The 20349-nt window shown below is 27.1% G+C and overlaps 2 protein-coding genes across 3 annotated transcripts in view; one reads left to right on the top strand and one right to left on the bottom strand.

Annotated features, from left to right (window-relative positions):
* The window catches only part of LOC107446710 (neuroglobin), a 50734-nt gene extending 43772 nt beyond the window's left edge, over positions 1–6962 (top strand). For both annotated transcript variants that reach the window (XM_016061427.3, XM_043048109.2), the window contains exons 3-4: positions 2847–3078; positions 5680–6962. In XM_016061427.3, the coding sequence (XP_015916913.1) occupies positions 2847–3078; positions 5680–5952 (505 nt within the window). In that variant the 3' untranslated portion in view covers positions 5953–6962. The remainder of the gene's footprint in view (positions 1–2846; positions 3079–5679) is intronic.
* A 1185-nt stretch (positions 6963–8147) lies between these two features.
* Positions 8148–20349, bottom strand: part of LOC107446698 (proline-rich protein PRCC) — a 13270-nt gene continuing 1068 nt past the window's right edge. The window contains exons 3-6 of the mRNA XM_016061412.3: positions 18980–19027; positions 15519–16073; positions 13674–13871; positions 8148–12285 (exon numbers count right to left, since the gene is read on the bottom strand). Of these exons, the coding sequence (XP_015916898.1) occupies positions 12199–12285; positions 13674–13871; positions 15519–16073; positions 18980–19027 (888 nt within the window). The 3' untranslated portion in view covers positions 8148–12198. The remainder of the gene's footprint in view (positions 12286–13673; positions 13872–15518; positions 16074–18979; positions 19028–20349) is intronic.

Here is a 20349-nt window from a genome sequence, read left to right as displayed (position 1 = left end):
AACGGGGGGGGGGGGAAACAAAACAAAAAAGAGCACTCAAACTTCTCAACGTAAATTTTATTATTTCTTTGTTTTGTGTGTAATTACATTTTGATCAGAGAATAGATCTAAGTATATTCGGAATTTCTCTCTATTAAATAATTTACTTTCCCCATCATTGAACAAGCGGCACTGTATTCATGAAAAGTTTTACTAAAATTTCGCAGCATTTGATAGAAAAGCTTTTGAATTAAGAGTACGCGAAGTCTCTTTTGTAAAAAATAAAATCTTTTACGTTAAAAAAAAAACGAAATAGAACATGAATACCGCCTTTTTTTCCCCTCTCAAAATTTTAATTTAAATTTTATTGCAATTTTTGAGTTCCGTGATCAAAAAATCGTATAATTATTTTATTTTATACTGTTTAGTGCTATTCAAACAAGTAGAAATAAGTCTTTATTTTAAAACAAAAATTAAATATTTTTTAAAAGTTTTCTCAGTTTGGAATTTATTATATTTTTATAATCCTAAGCCCTTATAAATATGTAATTTTCAAAATGAATTTTTAACCTTGAGAATTGGGTACTTGCACTTCAAAAAGACCTCTCATACCCGCACATGTGACCTATTACGTCAGCGCCAGCTAATCTTTGTCAGCAAAATGACGCGTTAAAGTTGGAAAATTTCTCTACATAAGTTAGAATGTTAATTAACGATAAGTTAATTATACACAGAGCCTTATCGCACATCAAATTAGTAGAAATATAAGTCTCTCTCTTCTACTTCTTTTATTTAACTTAGATTTATTATTTGTTATTGTAACTGTGATGTACTTTTGTTTTTTGTACCAGGCTTATTTTTTTATTTGATGTTTATGACATTTACATTTCGTATTAAACAATAATAATAATTAAAAATTTAATATTTTGTCCTTACAGCGCTGATAAATTGGCTCATAAAACACACACACCAGCTTTGTCAGATCACGTTTTCAAAAGTTAAACTTAACTCTTGTGTTGAAGGTATCTACAGAGCAAATAAAACAAAATTTTTAAATATTTTTATATTTTAGTAAACTAGCTTTCGTGTCAATGAGAATGGAATTTTTAAATCAAAACTTTGATCAAATTCCGACTAAGTAATGCTTTCAAATCTGTAATAGAGCTCCCTGTTTGATGTCAATGCACATTTCAAATACTTTTTAACCATTGAAAGCAAAATATTTTTCTCACCAATCAAGATTTCAATTACTTTCTGGCTAACTAGAGTGTTCAAATTTCCTCTTTATTTCTGTAATTGATAATAATACAAGTGAAAATTTAAACTGGAGGCGAGATGCAAGTTGCCATTAAATCCGAAATGCTACAAGCAAACTTTACAGTTAGTTGAAATTTCGACCATATTCTGGCATAAGCCAACTAGTGGCACATCCGAAAAGAAGTAAACCATAAAATTTAAAAATAAAAAAAATTAACCCCACATTTATCAAGTAAGCTGATTTCTGGTCAGACCTAAAAGACCAGTCACCCCTGAAAAATCTCCCGTGCCTTTCCAAAGTGATGCACTTTACGTTTTTCAGCCTAAGTCTGACAAAAATTTTAAAAAATGTCTCCTTTTTAGTCTACTTATAAAACGCAGTTTCCAAAATTTCCAATATATTATTTATTCCTTTTTTTAAAATCTCGGCAGTTAAAATTTTCTCTTGCTAAAATTCTAAAAACAAAATTTTAAACAGCTTTTTCACTTTTATCTACTTAACCATTAACATTCTTTAACTACCGAACAACCGTTTTAATAGATACATAAAATTAACCGCCTTAATCCAATTCGTCCTACTGTATATTTTATTAGACAATCTTTAGACTGATAAAAATTTCCAGTAAACAAAGCCACCTTTTACATACATTAACAAAAATAATTCCTCTCAGATTTCTGGAAGCGGAACACTTATATCAATCTTAAGTACTATCATTAAGTATTGACTGCGGAAGAGCGTTTTTCCAATGCCATTCAAATAGTGTTCTAGAAAAATGTGTTTTTTAAAAAGAAGAGAATAAGTCCTGAGGTTATAAATAAATACACAAGGCACATTCACTCCTTGTTATGACTTTAAACATAAATCTTGTCTTAATGCTGAGAAATATTTTTGGTTTTATGGGCAAAAATAAATAAAATTGAAGAACGATAATGTTCCGAATATTTCTTTGAAAAAACATTAAGACATTTTGATGAGTCAGCGTGGGCAAGAGTGGTAAATTTAGAATCATTCAGATTGTTTTTCCTTTTATTAAATGGGATCGTAATTAGTTGCTGTAATTCTATATTATTACTTGTACAGGTATACATGTACGATATTTCCCATTTATCAACTAGTAATCATTAATTTTGTTACTCCACAAATCTACATGTATACTAATATGACAAGTGGGTAATAATAATAACCAGAACTAAATAATCGTTTGTAGGCTTGTAATTCATTTTCGACAAGAATTATTAAAGCACTTGACGTATACGGTGTTTAGAGAACACCTAGAATTCGTATCGCCTTAGAGATGGAATAAGTTTATTGAATTTACATGCATTTGTGGGTTTGTGTGCTCAATTTAGGCTTATAAACCTTTGACAAATTCAAGGACAGATAGCACAATACAGAGCAGAACAGCACAAAGATACATCCAGGGTTACAGCGGGTTTCGAACCCGCTACCTCCACGCTTTGCACAGCATTTGGTGGGAGATACTGCTCGGCCGGGCCCAAGGAATACGTTTAATTTTTAAATGAACAACTGAAATTTTGCAACGATAATTAATTTTGTAGCCAACAACAAAAATTATACAACTATATTATAAACTACTTTTATTTTTCAGACTGTTCGAAGAGAATGAAGACATACTCCATTTGTTCGAAAAGTTCCAAAAGAAAAGAATAACCGAATTGCATCGTGACAGTATGGAACTGGCACAGCACGCATCTATCGTTATGAATACTTTAGATGAAAGTATCAAGAAACTGCACAATGTCGATTATTTTATGGACTACTTGCATGCAGTGGGTAAACTACATACTAAAATACCTGGATTCCAAAGAGATTATTTTTGGGTAAATTTCTTTCTTTAAATATTTGGCATATCAGATATAAGAAAATTGTATCTCAAAATCTAATATATATATATATATATACAGTCGAACCTCGCTAACTCGAACCTCGATTTCACGAATTTTTCGATATCTCGAAGAGAAAAAAAATTCCCTTCAAATTTCCTATACACTCAATGTTAAAAAATCCTTGATTTCTCGAATTTTTTTTTCCAATCCCTCGATAACTTGAATTTTTATTTTCCATAAATAGTGTAGATTTGTTTTCTGAAAATTAAAAAAAATATTCAAAAAAAAAATTTAAGAATAGAAAGCCAATTCTCATAATCATAATTAGTTCTCAAACAAACACTTTCTGCAGTGGACACTGTAAGGAGATTTATTGGGAGACAGCTGAATATGTCAGAGGAAACATTTAAAGCTATAGTCCACTTAGAAAGTGTTATAGACAAACTTTCCTAACACATCTCTAAAGCAAACAACAATTGAATCTTTTTAAGTGTAAAAAGTGTTTTTAGAATAAATACGGAATAGTAAATAAGGTATGTAAAGAGCATTTTTCTTTATTCTAAAATCGATAACATGCGATTTTCGATTATTCGAATTTTTTCTCCTCTCCCTTCAAGTTCGAGATATTAATAAATAAAATGTTTTTTAAAAAATATTTATCGGAAATTTCATCGCATGCCTTCCCTTTTTATGGTCTGGCGCTATTCGCGCATTTGAGCTGGTAGTTTTATTCATCCAATTTTATTTTTTATCTTAGTATTGTAGTAAATTACGTTCAGATAGGCTCAGAAATATCTGTTTATCGTACTGATTTTGCAATTAAATTACCGAATTCTGTAAATTATCAGCTAAATCAGAAAACCACGATAAAACAGCTAAATCTGAGCAATTTTCGACAACAAAAAATTTAAAAAAAAAACATTCAACAATCAAAAAACTAATATAATACAGATAAATAAAAGTACCAGCAAGCTAGTGGCCTACGATTACAAATCCATGCATGAGTTGTTATGCAAATTCAAGCCTTATGATGAGTCCCACCTCCTCTCCAATGTTACAACCGCTATAGAAATGTTACAGAAGTTTATAAGAAGACCGCCAAAAAATGAATAAAATCGACTAAAAATAAAATTTAATTCTTTTAAACATCACAATCATTGTAGATGAATTTGTCTAATTTTGTGTAGTACTAGTAAAAGCTTAAACTAAAACAGTAAGGAGTACCGAATAAAAGTTTTCAATTCAATTTTGGATCGTAATATATTAATTATGGATCGTTTATTTAGTTATTCAACAAAATTAAAGTATGGACTTCAAAAGTAAAGAAATATTGTAAAAATCGATACTTTACTTTCAATTTTTGAGGGGAAAAAATTTTGCTTTCTTCTTTCAACTCTTAATCGAAAATTTCATTATAATATTTTTCTTTTCCTGTAATCAGGCAATGGAGATCAATTTCAAGACATACAAAGTTATAACCTGGCATAACAAGCTAATGAGTGCATTAATTTTTTGAAACATAGCCCTTTAAAAACATGCTTTCATAAACCAAAAGTTAAAGGAAAAAAACAACAAAAAGACGAGTGAAAACAATGGTCTTTTATAATCCTCTTCGTGCGAAAATTTATTTCCTCCATGGAACATTTTAATAAGATAATTTTCAACAAATAAAAAAAAATCTCTTAATATTTGGATATTTTTACCAAACGTATAAATTATTTTAAATTGAAAACGGAAAAAATGGAATTATTAAAATGGATTGAAATCCGCACGACTCTTATGTGTTGTACAGTTCGTATAGTTTGTCCTAATTCAACATCATGTTTCAATTTAACTATCATTCTGCTGATACCCTTAATTACAGCACTGAAATTGTATGAAACATGGGAGAAACAAATGCGTTTTATAATTCTAGTACTCTAAGGGGTCCCACACCAGTCCAGTGACACAGATGTTATTTTTTTCAATAATAAATTTTTTGATTTCTTAAAAAAAAATTTATTGAAGATTTGTAAACTTTCTCCACCATATCAATTACATTAAATAGCAAACATGGCTTCTGAAAACACTGGTTTACACATTTCTAGAAACTATTAATAGTATTAGTAAATAGAGTAAATTTAAACATTTTTAGATGGTTATTGCCACTATATCCATAAACACAAAATTTAAAATTTCGTTAAGGCCTGAAAAATCATGAAGATTAAACGATAGTATAAAATTTGAAAATAAAATCAAAAGCACAGAAAATTTTAAAAGTGGGAAGAATTATACTAATATTACACTATTCCGAGCTACACTGTCCCCATAACTTCAGCATAGCTGACATGCAGCAGAAAATATTATTTTATAGTTTTTCTATACAGCAACACCGTCTGTTGACGACCTTTGTAACTAATTTTGCATCTTTGGTGAGAATAAGTTTGTATTTTCCTAAGCAGAGCCTCCCATTTCTCAACTGACATTTTAAATCGTTAGTAATTTTAACTCCCAGTAATTTTATTTCTTAAAGAGATGCTTCTCTAACATTTTTTAAGACAAAATGCTAATAAATTAACTTTTTTTATAATGATAACCTGTTTGACTTGTTTACAGAGAATTGAGCGACCATTCCTGGCAGCTGTCCAAGAAACTTTAGGAGATCGATATACAGACAATATGGAAAACATCTACAAAATCACAATTCGCTATATTCTAGATACTGTTGTGAAAGGATTCGATCTACATTCAAAAAAACCTGAGCCAAGTGACAAAGTTCGACCACCAAAAGCATCTCCTGAACCATCACCATCTCCTCATGATGACGACACAAGCACTAGACCTGAGAACAAAACCGAAATACAGAAAAAAACGGATGGATTATCATAAACTTTGGTCGGAGAATTAAGATCACTCCTTTTAGAGAGCAAAAGAAATGCCGTGTTTTTAAATAAGTGTTGGATTTCAGTTAATGATTACACCGATTGACTTCCGATCGTTAAAAAAAACTGAAACTCTAGAGCTTTTCATACAATATTGATCTAGAAAATTATAGAAAGAGAGATCATATTATTTTACTTACTGCGGAAAAATCACACTGATGTGGTTGTTTATGCATATTTTTGGAATATTAAGATAGAATTGGAAAATTCATCACTTTGAATTTGCCAATTCTTCACGAATTCATCGTTGAAGTTTTGATATCTTTTCGAATGTAGGATAAACAGCTTAAAACTTTATGTGCCAAAATAGTGAACAGTTTTGGCGAAAAAAATTATTTTGTCTTAATTAGAAACCAATTTTTTTACATCGTTTCATGATTAATTATATGAAACTATATTTTGCTTTAAAGAGAAATTTCATGGTTTACAATCCCCCAGAAAAAGAATAAATTACTAGATCGTCGATAAGAAACTTTTGTAAAAGTAAATACTTCCTATGATTTTTAATTGTATAGTATATATATATATATGTAATAACGGTGTATCCACACCGATATTTTTTAGTTCATTAGAAGTCAGAGCAGCATGATTAACGAGTCCAGTTTCGTCATAATCTTTTATTTTACTAAACGATGGTGAAATAGCAGTTCCCTCTCCAGACGGAGAGGGAGAGACAGAGTTACAGTCAGATCTGACGAAGTTTAGTTGGTAAACATTATACACCAAAAAGTCACGCTAAAACATTGCCCCTCTATTTTATACGATAATTAAACTGTGTGAAGAGGTTAGTCATATTGCCTTCCTTGTGTATTCTTACGCCTCATCAAATTATTTATTACTCATAGCAAATCGTTTAATCTTTCCTTATATGGAAGTGAAAGATCTTAAAATAACTTCTCTTTTGAAGTATAAATCTAATTATTATTCATTGGCATGTTTTTAGCCTTGAAGTCCCAAAATAGAATTTCTACCCTTATCCTTTACTAAAGATATTTNTAATGCATGTCAATATATATATATATATATATATTGAAATTTGAGGAAACTATTATGTATTCTACTTAAAGTTGAAAACCTATCTATATTTTAAGTGAGACACTGTGTAGGTGTTTAACATGCCACATTGAATGCAACAATTTTACATAACCAGACCTACCAACCTCAGAAAATCTAAAAGCCTGAGACTTTTTATGGCATAGCAAAATAAGCAAAACAATAATAAAGCTTTTTTTTTTACTCCTGAAAGTTACAAAAAAAATACATTATTCTATTGTTTTAAAACTGTCTGGATTTACTTAGTGTTTGATGAAAATTATCTCATAAAATTTTTTATGAAACTCCTTTTGTTTTGTCTTCCCAGTTAACAAATTCTCTTAAGTTTGTTCTGGATATTCCTAAAATATCTCCACAGATAACTGAATTTCTATCATCACAAACTAGCTATGCAAAATTTTCTAAAAATTTCTACTGATATAGAAAAACTGTTCATAAAAACTAGAAGAGTTAAATTATCCATTTCAGCATGAATTAAAACATTATTCTTAAAAGAGAGATCATCTGCATAGGCTTAGTTAAAAGCGGTTTTATACTTTTTTTGGGGGGGAGGGGGGGAGTAATCAGATATTTGAAATTTTTCTTACAAATTTCCCAAAAAGGAATTATGGATAAACTGAAAGTGCTTGAACCAAATATTTCCTGATCTGAAAAGGGGGAAGGTTTTGGGGTTGTGCGCGAAAAGCGCATGGGTCCAGTAATTTATGCACTACGTAGAAAAAAGAAACTGGAAAAATACTTTGGGAGCCTGAGATTTGACAGGTCTGCATAACTATTTAACAACACCAAATTGGATTTAATGTGATATTCAATAGAAAAAAGTTTGAGATTACTAATTCTTGAAATTAGTTTTTATCAAAAATAGAATTGTTTAAACAAAAGCCAAATTTTTAATGAAATATGTATTTTTTTCATACATTGTACATTTGAATGAAGTATAAAAATAATTCAGACCAGTATTGATTGAATAAAATAATAAATGCTACATACAGTGCTCAATTTTAATAATGGCAAATTTTAATCTCCTAAATCTAAAACTAGAAAGGAAATGAAAATAGAATCAGTCATTCATAATTTACTAAACTTAAATAAAATAACCCACATTTTTTATTGACATTACAGTAATGCAAAAAATATATTTAAAAATAACTTTTCACTGTACAACTTTTGTCATGAAAAAAGTTCCAACATAAAATCTGGGAACAAAATATTTACTTGTCACAAAATTTATATCAACCTAATGTTTAGTTTAAGAATTTTCTTTTGATAAAATCGATCAACTAAATAATTGATTAGTTTTTGGTTCTGAAACATAATTAATTATTAATGTGTTAAGTCTAGAAACTCATTATGTGTTATAAAATCTAATTAATTTTTCAAAAACTCTTTCTGAAGGCAATTGAGTTCTAGATACATAGATCTTGACAGTGTAAATGCAATTTTTTTTTAAATACAATAAAAATGCTTTTGCTTTATTTAAAATTGTAATGTTTTTCTTCAGTGTTTAGTAAATTTTATAAAATTATGTTTCATTATTATAAATAATTAATTAAAAACTTTACATTTAAAGTATGGAGTTCTTACAGAAAATATGCAGTATGGCAATATCTGAAAATAATACATGTCCAAACAATGTATATCTGCTTAATATTTTTACTGGAAAATAGATCATTATTCCTTACATACTTGATAAAGATTTGCAACAATGCCACTAAACTACTTATTCATAAACTTATCATCATTGCCAACTTCAATAAAAAAAACAGTACTTATGTCTCCTGACAGCTTTCCAAATCGGAAATAAAAAAATTACTTCTTACGATCTTTAAGTTATAATATAATTTTTTTTACCTGTATTTATTATTCCTTTACACATATAATTGATAAAGAAATACATGTATAAAGAGATTAATGTTTTAAGGCATATATATATTTCATAATGTATGCTGATATTCATACTGCAATATGATGCCTGCATTAAATGCGTAACATTGATGATATTCCAGATTTAGGTATGAATTTAAAATAACTACTTAACATAATATGAAATAAAAAAAAAGGTTTATTTATGAAAAAATTGAATTAGAATAAAAATTAAATTTAAATTATGCCATATGTATGAATTTAAATTATAATTGCCAAAAATGTTAGTTCTTTTTTTACTTAACAGTTATTATAATTAATATAGGTGTCCCAATGTCAGTCCTCCTGAATTTTGAGATTCTGGGTTCAAGGTCCCGATAATGTATTTATAATATTTTTCATTCAACAATGTGAAACCACATGTTCTTCATTTAAATACCACAAAAATATTTGGTATTATAATAATATATTTCAAAAAAATTGTAACACAGAAATTAATCATACTTTGTAATTCATACTCTGTACTTTTTTTTATGTCCACATTTTGACTTTAGTAATTATAAATAAATGTGCTATTTTCATTTTTTTTTTTTTATTGTCTGCTGAGTGAATTATTTTATGTCACGTAAATCACTATTAATTTAAAAATTTTCAAAAAAGGTCAACCATGTAACATTTTTATAGTTATAGTTGCAGTACAGCAACATGTAAGGAAAAAAAAGTTTGAAATTTTCAAATGTCATGTTTAATTTTTCAAAAGTTACTATATTATGGAATAATTTTAAAAAAATCATGTTTATATGGCATATGAGTTTTATCTACCCCTGACATTAACTATAACCAAGTAATGTTTCCAAGAAAAGAAATTGTAAACATATTTAAATAACAAGAAACTAAATTATTACCTTCCACAAAAAATTTTATTTTCATTAAAAAATAGGCTAGACTGTTTCTTGTTTTTAATATCAGAAGCAATACTGACTAAGGAATTATTTTTTTAAATTAAATATAAAAATTTTGAATCATAAAAACTGTATGAAATTCAAGAATTAAAATTTTCTAACTGAAAAAAAAACTTATGACCACAACTCTGAATTCTTATTGATTCCAAAGTTTTTTTTATCAACACCAAAAGTTTCAATTCTTAGTCTTAAAAAGTCATTGTAACAAAGTGCAACAAAATATCATATAAAAATGTTGTAATATATCAAGCTATAAATAATTGTTTGTATGTTTGATTTTAATACAAATTGCAACTTAACAAACTAAAATTTAAATTATTTATCTAAAATAAGTAAATGAAAATCAGAGAAAAGAAATTTTTTTAACAGAAATTAAAAACTTGGGCTTGATAAAAACAATAATAATAAAACTTAAGTAAACGTTTTTTTTAAGAAGTGAAAAAGCAATTGTAATAATACTTTAATAAAGCAATGTTTAAAATGAGACTGTGCAAAAAAAATTTTGATAAATTAAAATAAATTAAAATTTTACTTAAAATGTTTATAACAACATAATATAACATATATTAGCACAAAAAGACTGGTCACTACATTTTCCAATACCTCATAACTGGGAGAGAGGAGACTTAATAACAAAATAATGAATAACTTTACTGTTTACTATTCAAAAATAAAAAGGAACACAAGAAACTTGTTTGCAACTTATAAGTTTACAAAACAATTTTAATAAGTCTTCGATTTTAAGAAAAAATCATTATTTAAATTCAATAATAATTTCAACAAAGAACCAGGGTTGAGAGCAAAATGCAACTGTAAAGATGTTTAAAAAAAACTTAAAACTATGTCAAGAGCTTTAAAATTAAAACGTAAGAAAAAAGCCTTAGAATACAGTAAATTTGATATACATATGAGCAATTATAAAGTATAAACAGTAAAATTGTATTTTTCAATCACACAGATTTATTAGAAGTTACCAAATAAGTACCTGTAAACGTTTTGCCTTACATTGTATTTTATTTTAAAGTCCACTTTAAAAAAAATTGAGAATAAAGGTTTTTACGATTTAAATCTTGATTCAAATATTCAAACAAAATAAAATTAAAAACAAAAGTATCATTTTGAAAAAACAAGTAACATGAAAGCAAACAAACAAAAATTGAAACATTCTATCAACATACCAATAATACCAATTACAGTGTTAAAAAAAATATGAAGATCTGATAACCATTTTATATTTTTTCACGAGAGAAAGAAGAAACAATGATGAATCTCATCAAGAATATTATTTATGTCAAAACAAAGCAGATATACCAAACATATTTGATCGATATGATGAAAGAAAAAAATTAGAGTTTTCCAAATTTATTCAACAAAGATCTAAATTTTAAGCTCTGATAACAATTATTTCAATTCAATTCCCAGTAAAACTTTAACAATATATTTATAATTCTCCCTAGTTATAGGGTCGAACGTAAACTATTGCAAAGGTTTTCTATAAGTATCTTAAAAAAATGTTTTTGTAACAAAACGGGCCAATTTTAAACATTCATGTTTCTAACTAATCAAAAGTCATACCAGAAAGAAAAAGTTACATTTTTTTAGAAGAACAAAAATGAGAGAATAAAGTTTCAAACTAAAAAATGGCAGCACTAGACTTTTGTTTTTGACAGTTTGAAATATCTATAAAAAATAACCACCCTAAATATATATTTTAAATACCTTCATAAAAAAATTAAGTCAAAAAACTAAGTACATTAAGTGTCACAAATTAATATAAATGAAAATATTTACAAAATCTGACCAACCAAATTAAATTAAGAGTAAAAGGGATAAAAACCAGTTTATTTGAGAATGAAACTTAAAGGCAGCCTCTAGCAAAGAAAAAAAGCATTTCAGTTCCAATAGATGACGAAACTGGTCTTTGATGATTTCAATATCTCAACTGACCTTAAAAAATGATTAGTCTGAGTTGGAAAATATTTTCGCTTTTTTTTCTCACTTGAAATTTAATTTACCATGCATACAGTTTTCATTAGGTCATTATAGACTATCCTAATTATGTATAATCTACAAATTTGAACAAAAACCTTACTTTATAATTATACTTTAATTACAATTAGATCATATATTACATTTTAATGTTGTCAGCATCAGGTATTTACACCATTACAATGAAATACTATAAGTCAGAAAATGTTTAGCATGTTTCATATTTATTTAATGAGAATGAGTTCCAAATTATTCATACAATTCAAATCAACCCTCCATGTAAAAATATATGTATATTTACAATTTTACACAACGATGCTTGTTAATTAAAAACCATATTTTGCTTGTGTTTCACGTCTTGTGCGATTGTTCAGAGCCCATTGATTTTTCAAATCCAACTCCCGTTCCTTGGCCTGAAAAATAATGACATCTTAATCATTATGAGATTTCAGTTCATTAAATTAATTTATTTAAATTATGATGAATTTTAACTGAAAAGAGTTCCGGCTCTCTGTAGCAAGAGAGTACAAAAATGCAAACGTAGCAAGAGCTCAAATGACTAGGGCATTTACACTCACAAGTACATTTGGATATGAGAAACTAATTTTGATGCAACTAACTGTTAACTTAATACAGCAAACAATTTGCAAAGATAATAAAATAAATGCAAATGAGTGAAAAAAATTAGAGAATCTGATCATGCGGCTGACAGTTTGTCTAAATGTCACAAAATTGAAAAACAGAAGAGAAAACTCAGGAAAACTGATCGATATTTAATGAAGTAGAATAAGTGGATTAATACATTTTAATGGGGTTAATCAGTAAATTATTACAAAAAAAACAGATTTTTTTTTTTTAATTTACGACATGGCAAAATTAACTAGGTATAAGAAAGGAGTTATTTGAATATAATTCTGGAGAAGAAAAGAAAATTTTGAAAAGTTTTGCAGAAAAGAAAAGCAAATATTTTTACTTTATTATTCTAAAAAGAGAATAGAAAAATCACAACTCTGATGCGTGAAAAAGGCATTTTTTCTAGAGCAGAAAAAAAAAATTCAAAACTTCTGCAGAAAAGAAAACAAAAATTTTTCACTTCATTATTCTCTATTCTCAAATGAAAATAAAAAATTCACATGCATTTCTTTCACCTCTGTTGCAGATAAAAATCATCTTTTAAATATAATTCTGGAGAAAGAAAAAAGTCTTTCAAAAATTTCTGTAGAAAAGAAAATTAAAAATTTTTAATTCATTATTCTTAATATTACATTATTTTCAAATGAGAATAGAAAAATGACAAGAATTTTTTTTCTATCTGATGCACGAGAAAGACATCTTTTGAATATAATTCTGGAAATAAAACTAAATATTTCGAAAATTTCAGCAGAAAAGAATATCAAAATTTTTACTTCCCAAAGGAGAAATCTTTCTGCACGAACTCTATGACAATGTCGCCATGTCGTCGCGATTCTGCCAAGGGGAGGGGGGCAAAATATGTTAGTAAATTATTATCTTACACAAAAAAAAAAAATATATAAGCGAGTTCCAGAAACAAATGGGTTTTTTTAAAGATATAGACACACTTTCAAAAAGAAAATTGGATATATAATCTTAGCAGACTGATAAAACTATGGGAAATTGCTGAATTGAACAAGTTCTGATAAAATAATACTTGAAGGTAGTAATTATTTTATTTTTTTATAAAATGAAAATGGAAGTAAAATGCATGGGAAGTAAATACCACATTCAATTAAACATTCATTCTAATCAAGTCATAGTAAAATAGGAAGAAAAAAAATCTTACTTGGTAAGCTAAATAGGTAATTTGATGCTTCCGTTTTTGCTGTGATGTAGGCATATCATGCCTACGTTTTAATGGTCGATAAGTTTCTTCAGTAAGTGACTGCATAATCCATTGATCTTTCCCAGTGAGTTGGTCGTCAGCACTCACATCTATGATGTTGATATTTTCCATTTCTTTTCTACCTTTGAGCTTCATAAACTAGGAGGAAGAAAAAGACAATTTTACCAAAAAGAAATGCGTAACAATAACACTGCACTGCTAAATAAATTTTATGCGTCCAGAAACTGTTCTGATATGAAATGACCTAGTGAATTCAAATATAGCCTTCATTTTAATACCCTCCCTCACAGCAACCTTTCCAGTAGGCCAAAAAAAAAAACAAAAAAAAAAATCAGGACACTTTTGGAACATTATTTAATTAAACTGAAAAATGCATAATTTTCTCTACTTAAGTATTATTAATAACATTATAATAATATATATAAATAAAAATGCATAATAAAACATATATTTAATTTCAGAATTACTTTGCTTAGATCAAAATTTTTAAATTCTCCTGAAGGCACAATTATTAAATTCATTTTTTACATATTCTAGTTCTCCTTTACCTCCTTAAAAATGTATCCAAATAATTAAAATATAATATAATCATAGTTTTGCTATAAGCGGGTGAGGGGTGCTAGGTTCTGATGTTTGAGTAAAATTTGGAAGATTCACTGTCCGATGGCTTCCAAGAGTATACTACCACACAAACTTTTAGCCGAAGTTGTAGCTAATTATTTGTATTATCAGGTTTCTACAATAAAACATAAATTTTCATTCACACTAATTACTCTTTACTTTAATTTGATGCCAAACTTATTTCCCAATTTTTTTTATTTGTTCAAAGATACATATTAGATGCATATTCTTTTCATGCTAACTCAGAAGAACAAGGAAGTTTTTAGATATAAATAATATTACAGCATTCTATTCAGTTCAAGAGAAGCAGAATTTTTTAAAATTTAACAACCACTGTTACTTTCTCAAAAAATGTTTTTCTAATTAAATAATAAAAAAACATACTTTGGAAATAATATTAATGATAATTTACAAAAATTTATTATATGTACCAAAATATGTGTTTGGTTGAAAATGTAAAATTTCTCATCATAGGCATATAAAAACAGCAAACTTGAAATGAATTCATTAAATTTTTATCTGATTATAGAAATTCTATCTAAAACAAAAGTTTATACACTGAGTATATTAAAAGTAATAGGTTAATAATTACAGAAAAATAAAAGGTTATAGATAGAAATATGCTGCTTGCTTAGGAAAGTAGATTTTATTTGCATCAAGTTTTAGAATTAGGTATAAATTTCATTATTAGATAGCTTTGCTTACTGAAAATAGCTATAAAATAAGGTTTTTCAAAATAAACACTACTAGAAACACAAAAGTGTAATCTGAGAAGAAATCTGTAGAGACTCATTGAATTCAATCAAATGAATTAACATTTTTTATTTGGATTGATTTGAAATATGGTGGTAAACAGTATTTTATAACTTCCCAATAAGTAGTGCCATTTGTTGAAAAATTGTGCAACTGGAACTGATTAGCAGTTTCTTGAGCAGCATATGATGCATTTCTATATCTTTGGATTTTTTAAATAGATTTTTCAAATTATTGACCATGTTTGCAACACGCAATATATTGTGACATAATTTCAATAAAAAAATTTCAATAAAAAATTATGAAAGTTAAAAAACAAATAATTCATTAAATATATAATAAATAAGTTACTATATTTGGAATAATTTAATGATATTTCATACTAGATATTTAGACTATTAAAAAAATTACTTGTTCATCTTTTAATAAATCAGGTGATCCATCTGATTCAGAAGGTCCTGATGCATTTCTCATCTCTAAAGAACTCCAATCAATTGTAGAACTACTAGTTTCAGGTACTGAAGTTTCACTAAATCCATAGTTTTCATTCCAACTTGCACTAGAAGCACTGTGACTCACGGGATAATTTTCACTAGTAGTTACTTTTATTGAAGATTCTTGACTAATGGAAGAGTCTGTGTTAAGTGTAGGCACAACAAAGTTTTCATTTAGCTCTATTTCATATTTTTTCAGGAAAGTATCACCAGATGTAGTTTCTGTATTTAAAGAAAAGAAATCCATTTTCTCAGATGAATCATCATCAATTTCATCAACAGAATTTTCAATTTCCTCAGTTCTTTCCAATTTTTGAGTTTTGTTCAAAACTGTAGGCGTTATTTGCTTTCGTTTTTGTGGTGTTGGTTTTGACTCTTTCTTTTTGGAAAATACATAAGGAGTGAAACCAGGCTTTGAAAATGTTGAAGAATTCTTTGGTGGAGGAAGAATACTGAAAAGACCAGATCCACCCTTAAACAAGAATTATTAGAATTTTAAATTTTATGAAAAATATAATTCAATATTACAAAACAAAACAAAAATTAATGTTTACATTATTTAAAATACAAAAAATTCTTCAAAGCAAGAACACTGATAGAGACTTTTTTTTTTTTTTTTTNTTTTTTTTTTTTTTTTTTTTTTTTTTTTTTTACTTTATTAGAACAGAATAAAATTGCACTAAAATCAATTGTCCATGAAAATTTATCATAATTTTCCATTGTAAACTTAGTTACCTTAAAATTCACATTAAAGATTTAGAAATAAAAAAGAATTTTAAAATATTAACAGCGCAATCAAAGTAGTACAGTGTGCATATAGAAAATGCTAAAAAGGAGTAACTTTTTTTTTTTTCAACTCAGATGAGATTTCTTTTGGGTTTTGATTTCAATTTGACTTTATGCTCTTTGACAACAACAGTATCTGTGTTATTAATTGTACTTTCTTACCCATGGTACTAAATAAATTGTCTATAACATAAAAATAAAAAAAATATTACATTTACTAGTTATCAAAGTTGTGCATTGATAAGATAAATGCAACACTTAAAAATTAAGATCAGATCTAACATATAATTCGCAAGCAATTGTAAAGGAAAATATAAGCAGATAGGTTAGCAACAAGAAGGGTAATCTATCACTGCAAAGACCACCACAATTTCGAATTCATCCGATGTCACACTTTAACCCCAAGATTCAAGAAAAAGAGACAAATGTTAATTCGCAAGCAATTGTAAAAGAAAATATAAGCAAACAGGTTAGCAACAAGAAGGGTAATCTATCACTGCAAAGACCACCACAACTTCTAATTCATCCGATGTCACACTTTAACCCCAAGATTCAAGAAAAAGAGACAAATGTGGGCTTTCCAAATACAGTAGAGAACCAATTATCCGGGATGCTCGGGACCATCGCTATCCCGGATGTCTGAATTTCCCGGTTTTCTGGATCGACCAAAAACTTATGTTAATCGATTTTTTAATCGAACCCGAATTACAAGGAAAAAGTGTAATGCATAAAGTAAAAGAAAAAAGAAACGTACTCCTAACTTTAAAAAGAAATTGTAGAAAAATAACATTTACAAGAATAAAAAAATTTGCAAGTTTAGACAAGAAAAACAAGTTTAAAAAATACAAAATTCCCGTATTTATTTTTTAAAAATAATTACAATTCCTAAATTAACTAATATAAACAAAACCAATGGTTAAATAACGCAATATATTTCATACCTAATTATACGGGGAAACGATAAAATAAAAGGAAAACTTATTAATCTAAATAAAAACACTTGAAAATTATCGAACCGAAACAATAGTTAAAAAAGGCACTAGCATAAATATTAAAACCCGGAGCAAGACAAGATCAACGGAATTTTAAAAAAAAAACTAATGATAAAATTTATGAATAAAAATAATTTATTGAGTGCAAAATTTATCATGAAAAGAAAAAAATATCAAACGTAGTGGAATCAGATAAACAAAACTGCAATCTGCTTCATAAAATAATCCTATGTTTAAACTAATAGACAATTCTCCTTTTATTTATTTTTTTTGTTGATAAAAACACGATATTTAATTACAGCAGATGTGATTCCACATCAATAAAAACTTGCAAATGATACCGCACTTCCAAAGAATGAGAATTTATTCAGAAGAAACATATTTTATTTCTTATTAATCAATGTCAAATAGATAAATATATTTTTCTCTTTCATCTTCTGTTCACTGATATGCATGCAATGCATTTCCCCCACCCCCCCTTGTAAATCAAACAGAAAATAAAATCAGCATGCCACACCCTTGAGCTTGATTGACGGCCTAAAGGAGAAAATAAAACATTCCTCCCTTCCCTGTCTACAAGGTCACGGAGGAAATGATGTTTCTCTGGGTAAACGGGAAAAAAAATTCTCCCCTTCCTTACATTTTCCTCTACTCAACTTCAAGGATGAGTACAATTTCCGCTTTTTTTAATAATCGTTCTAGTTTAAAATGGCGGGAAAACCGATTAAAAGTTTTCCCGGTTTTCTAGATTCCCGGTTATCTGGATACCGGATAAATGGTTCTCTACTGTACTTTACTTCTGACAATTGAACTGTGTTTTATTACGATTTTCAAACAAAAACAAATTCATTTTTTTCTTTTACACCTAAGTTTTCATAAATCCAATGCAATAGTAACTTTTAGTAAATGAAAATTTTAATTTAAACAAGATTCAACAAACACAATTTTTTAAACTTATTTTTTTTTTACTAAGGAAGTAGATTTTGAAATTATTATTACAATCTTTATGCATTGAGTATAATTTCATTAAACGGTGCAGAACGGCTCATAAACATAAAAAATAGAAAAATTAATTTATAAAATGCAACATTCATAAAGTTGGTAAGAATGACAAATAGAATTACATAATTGTTTTCAGTTATATTTAAGATATGGTGAGTAGGTTTTGATATATCGCCTCATAAGTTAAACATATAAATTATAGATATACAGTAATTAATGACAAAATAATGACAATTAACAAAGCAAGTTCACTAGATAGACTGATAATTGACATGAGGCAAACTAGCATGATTGCTATTTTGAAAGTTATTTTTAAAGTATGAAAGCATGTAAAGCATGAAAGTAATTTTTTAACAAAATACTTCACAAAAAATTAATAAAAACCAAACATTACTTTTTGGAAATTGAAAACACACTTAATTGTTTTTTTTTTTTTTTTAAATCATTAATTTCAAATAGAACCATGCATACTAATATGAAAAGAAATTAAAATCACCAACATTTATAATTCTATAATAAGGCAGAATTGCAAATAATTTCATTACATAAATAATATCAAACAGAATAAAAACATAGCTAATTTAAATTATTCACTTACTTTTGGCTTAGGTTTCACAATAGGATCAGGCTTATCTTCTTCTTGAAACTAAAAAAATTAATAATTAAGTTATAAATTAGGTAAATAAATTTTAAAAAATTAACAATAAACAAATGAAACTAAAAATATATAAATTCTGAAAACATAAAGAATAAAACCACTGTTTCAATAGCAATAACGTTCAGGTTTAGTACAATAATAACCGGAATTTATTTTTGAGAGAAACTGAATAAAGGATTCAACTAACAAGGAAACCTTACCAAATTTGATAATTTTTAATGTAAAAGTGAAATAATGACCTAGATTCCCTAAAAGGAAAAACTTTTTATATTATGTTAACTTATAAAAAAAATTACATAGCTAAAAAAATGCAAAATTTTGCCCGCAAACTGTCATCAGAATTTATTGGTTGCCATTAAGCAAATTCCAACTGAACAATTAGTAAAATTATGAGAAATTCAATTCTTCTCTAATTGAAAGGTTATTTGTTGAAAGGTTCAAAAATTAATCAGACCTAAACTGTGGTACATTAAGTAAATATTACCGTCATTGAAGTAAAACATTATCACACATTTTTTTTATCTATTTCAATTCGGATTTAAAATATGAAAGTATCAGTTCAAATTTAGAATATGACTGTAATAATTGGTTAAGTATACCTCTTATTAAAAAAATTAAAATACCATTAATTACAAATTTAGAAATATTAGATTTTTAACATCATAAATGGACACATAATTTTAAAAAAAAAAGAAAATTTCAGGATATCGAATTGGTCTGTTTTATTTTATAACAATTTTTTAGACATAATTTAACTTCGAATTTTACCACATTAAATTATTTTATATGCATATACCTTTGCATAAGCACAATGATGTGTAAACAATGTACAAATGAATGTTTATTTAAAGTAACACACATTCGTATTAAAATAATAAAATTTTTATATGAAAATTTCATATTTTTTCATTCAGTGGTGTTTAAACTTAAGTTAATATAAATAACAGGAAATTAAACTATAAAAAATTATTGTTTCTTTCAAAAAAAATTATTTACTTTAAACACTTAAGTTAAAAGCAAATGGTTTTAATCGATGTTTATGTAACAGTTCTATCAAACAATCCAACCCTGGGTTTAATAGATTTATTGATTATTTATTTATTTTTAACTGCACTGAATTTATTGACAAACGTTTCACCTGCTTTAATTTCTGACTAAGTGTATCGTTTTCATTTATACATGATTTCGGGCAACAAAATAAATTTTAAACACATCCCGGCAATGCACCCTATCAGTACAATTTTCCAATCAAACTTGTGTGATTATTTACAATAAGGTAAAACACAATATATATAATCATGCATACTAAT

The sequence above is a fragment of the Parasteatoda tepidariorum genome, chromosome 7 (assembly GCF_043381705.1).
Source record: "Parasteatoda tepidariorum isolate YZ-2023 chromosome 7, CAS_Ptep_4.0, whole genome shotgun sequence".
In the NCBI taxonomy this organism is placed as follows: Eukaryota; Metazoa; Arthropoda; class Arachnida; order Araneae; family Theridiidae; genus Parasteatoda; species Parasteatoda tepidariorum.
This window is presented reverse-complemented; position numbering and strand designations above follow the sequence as displayed.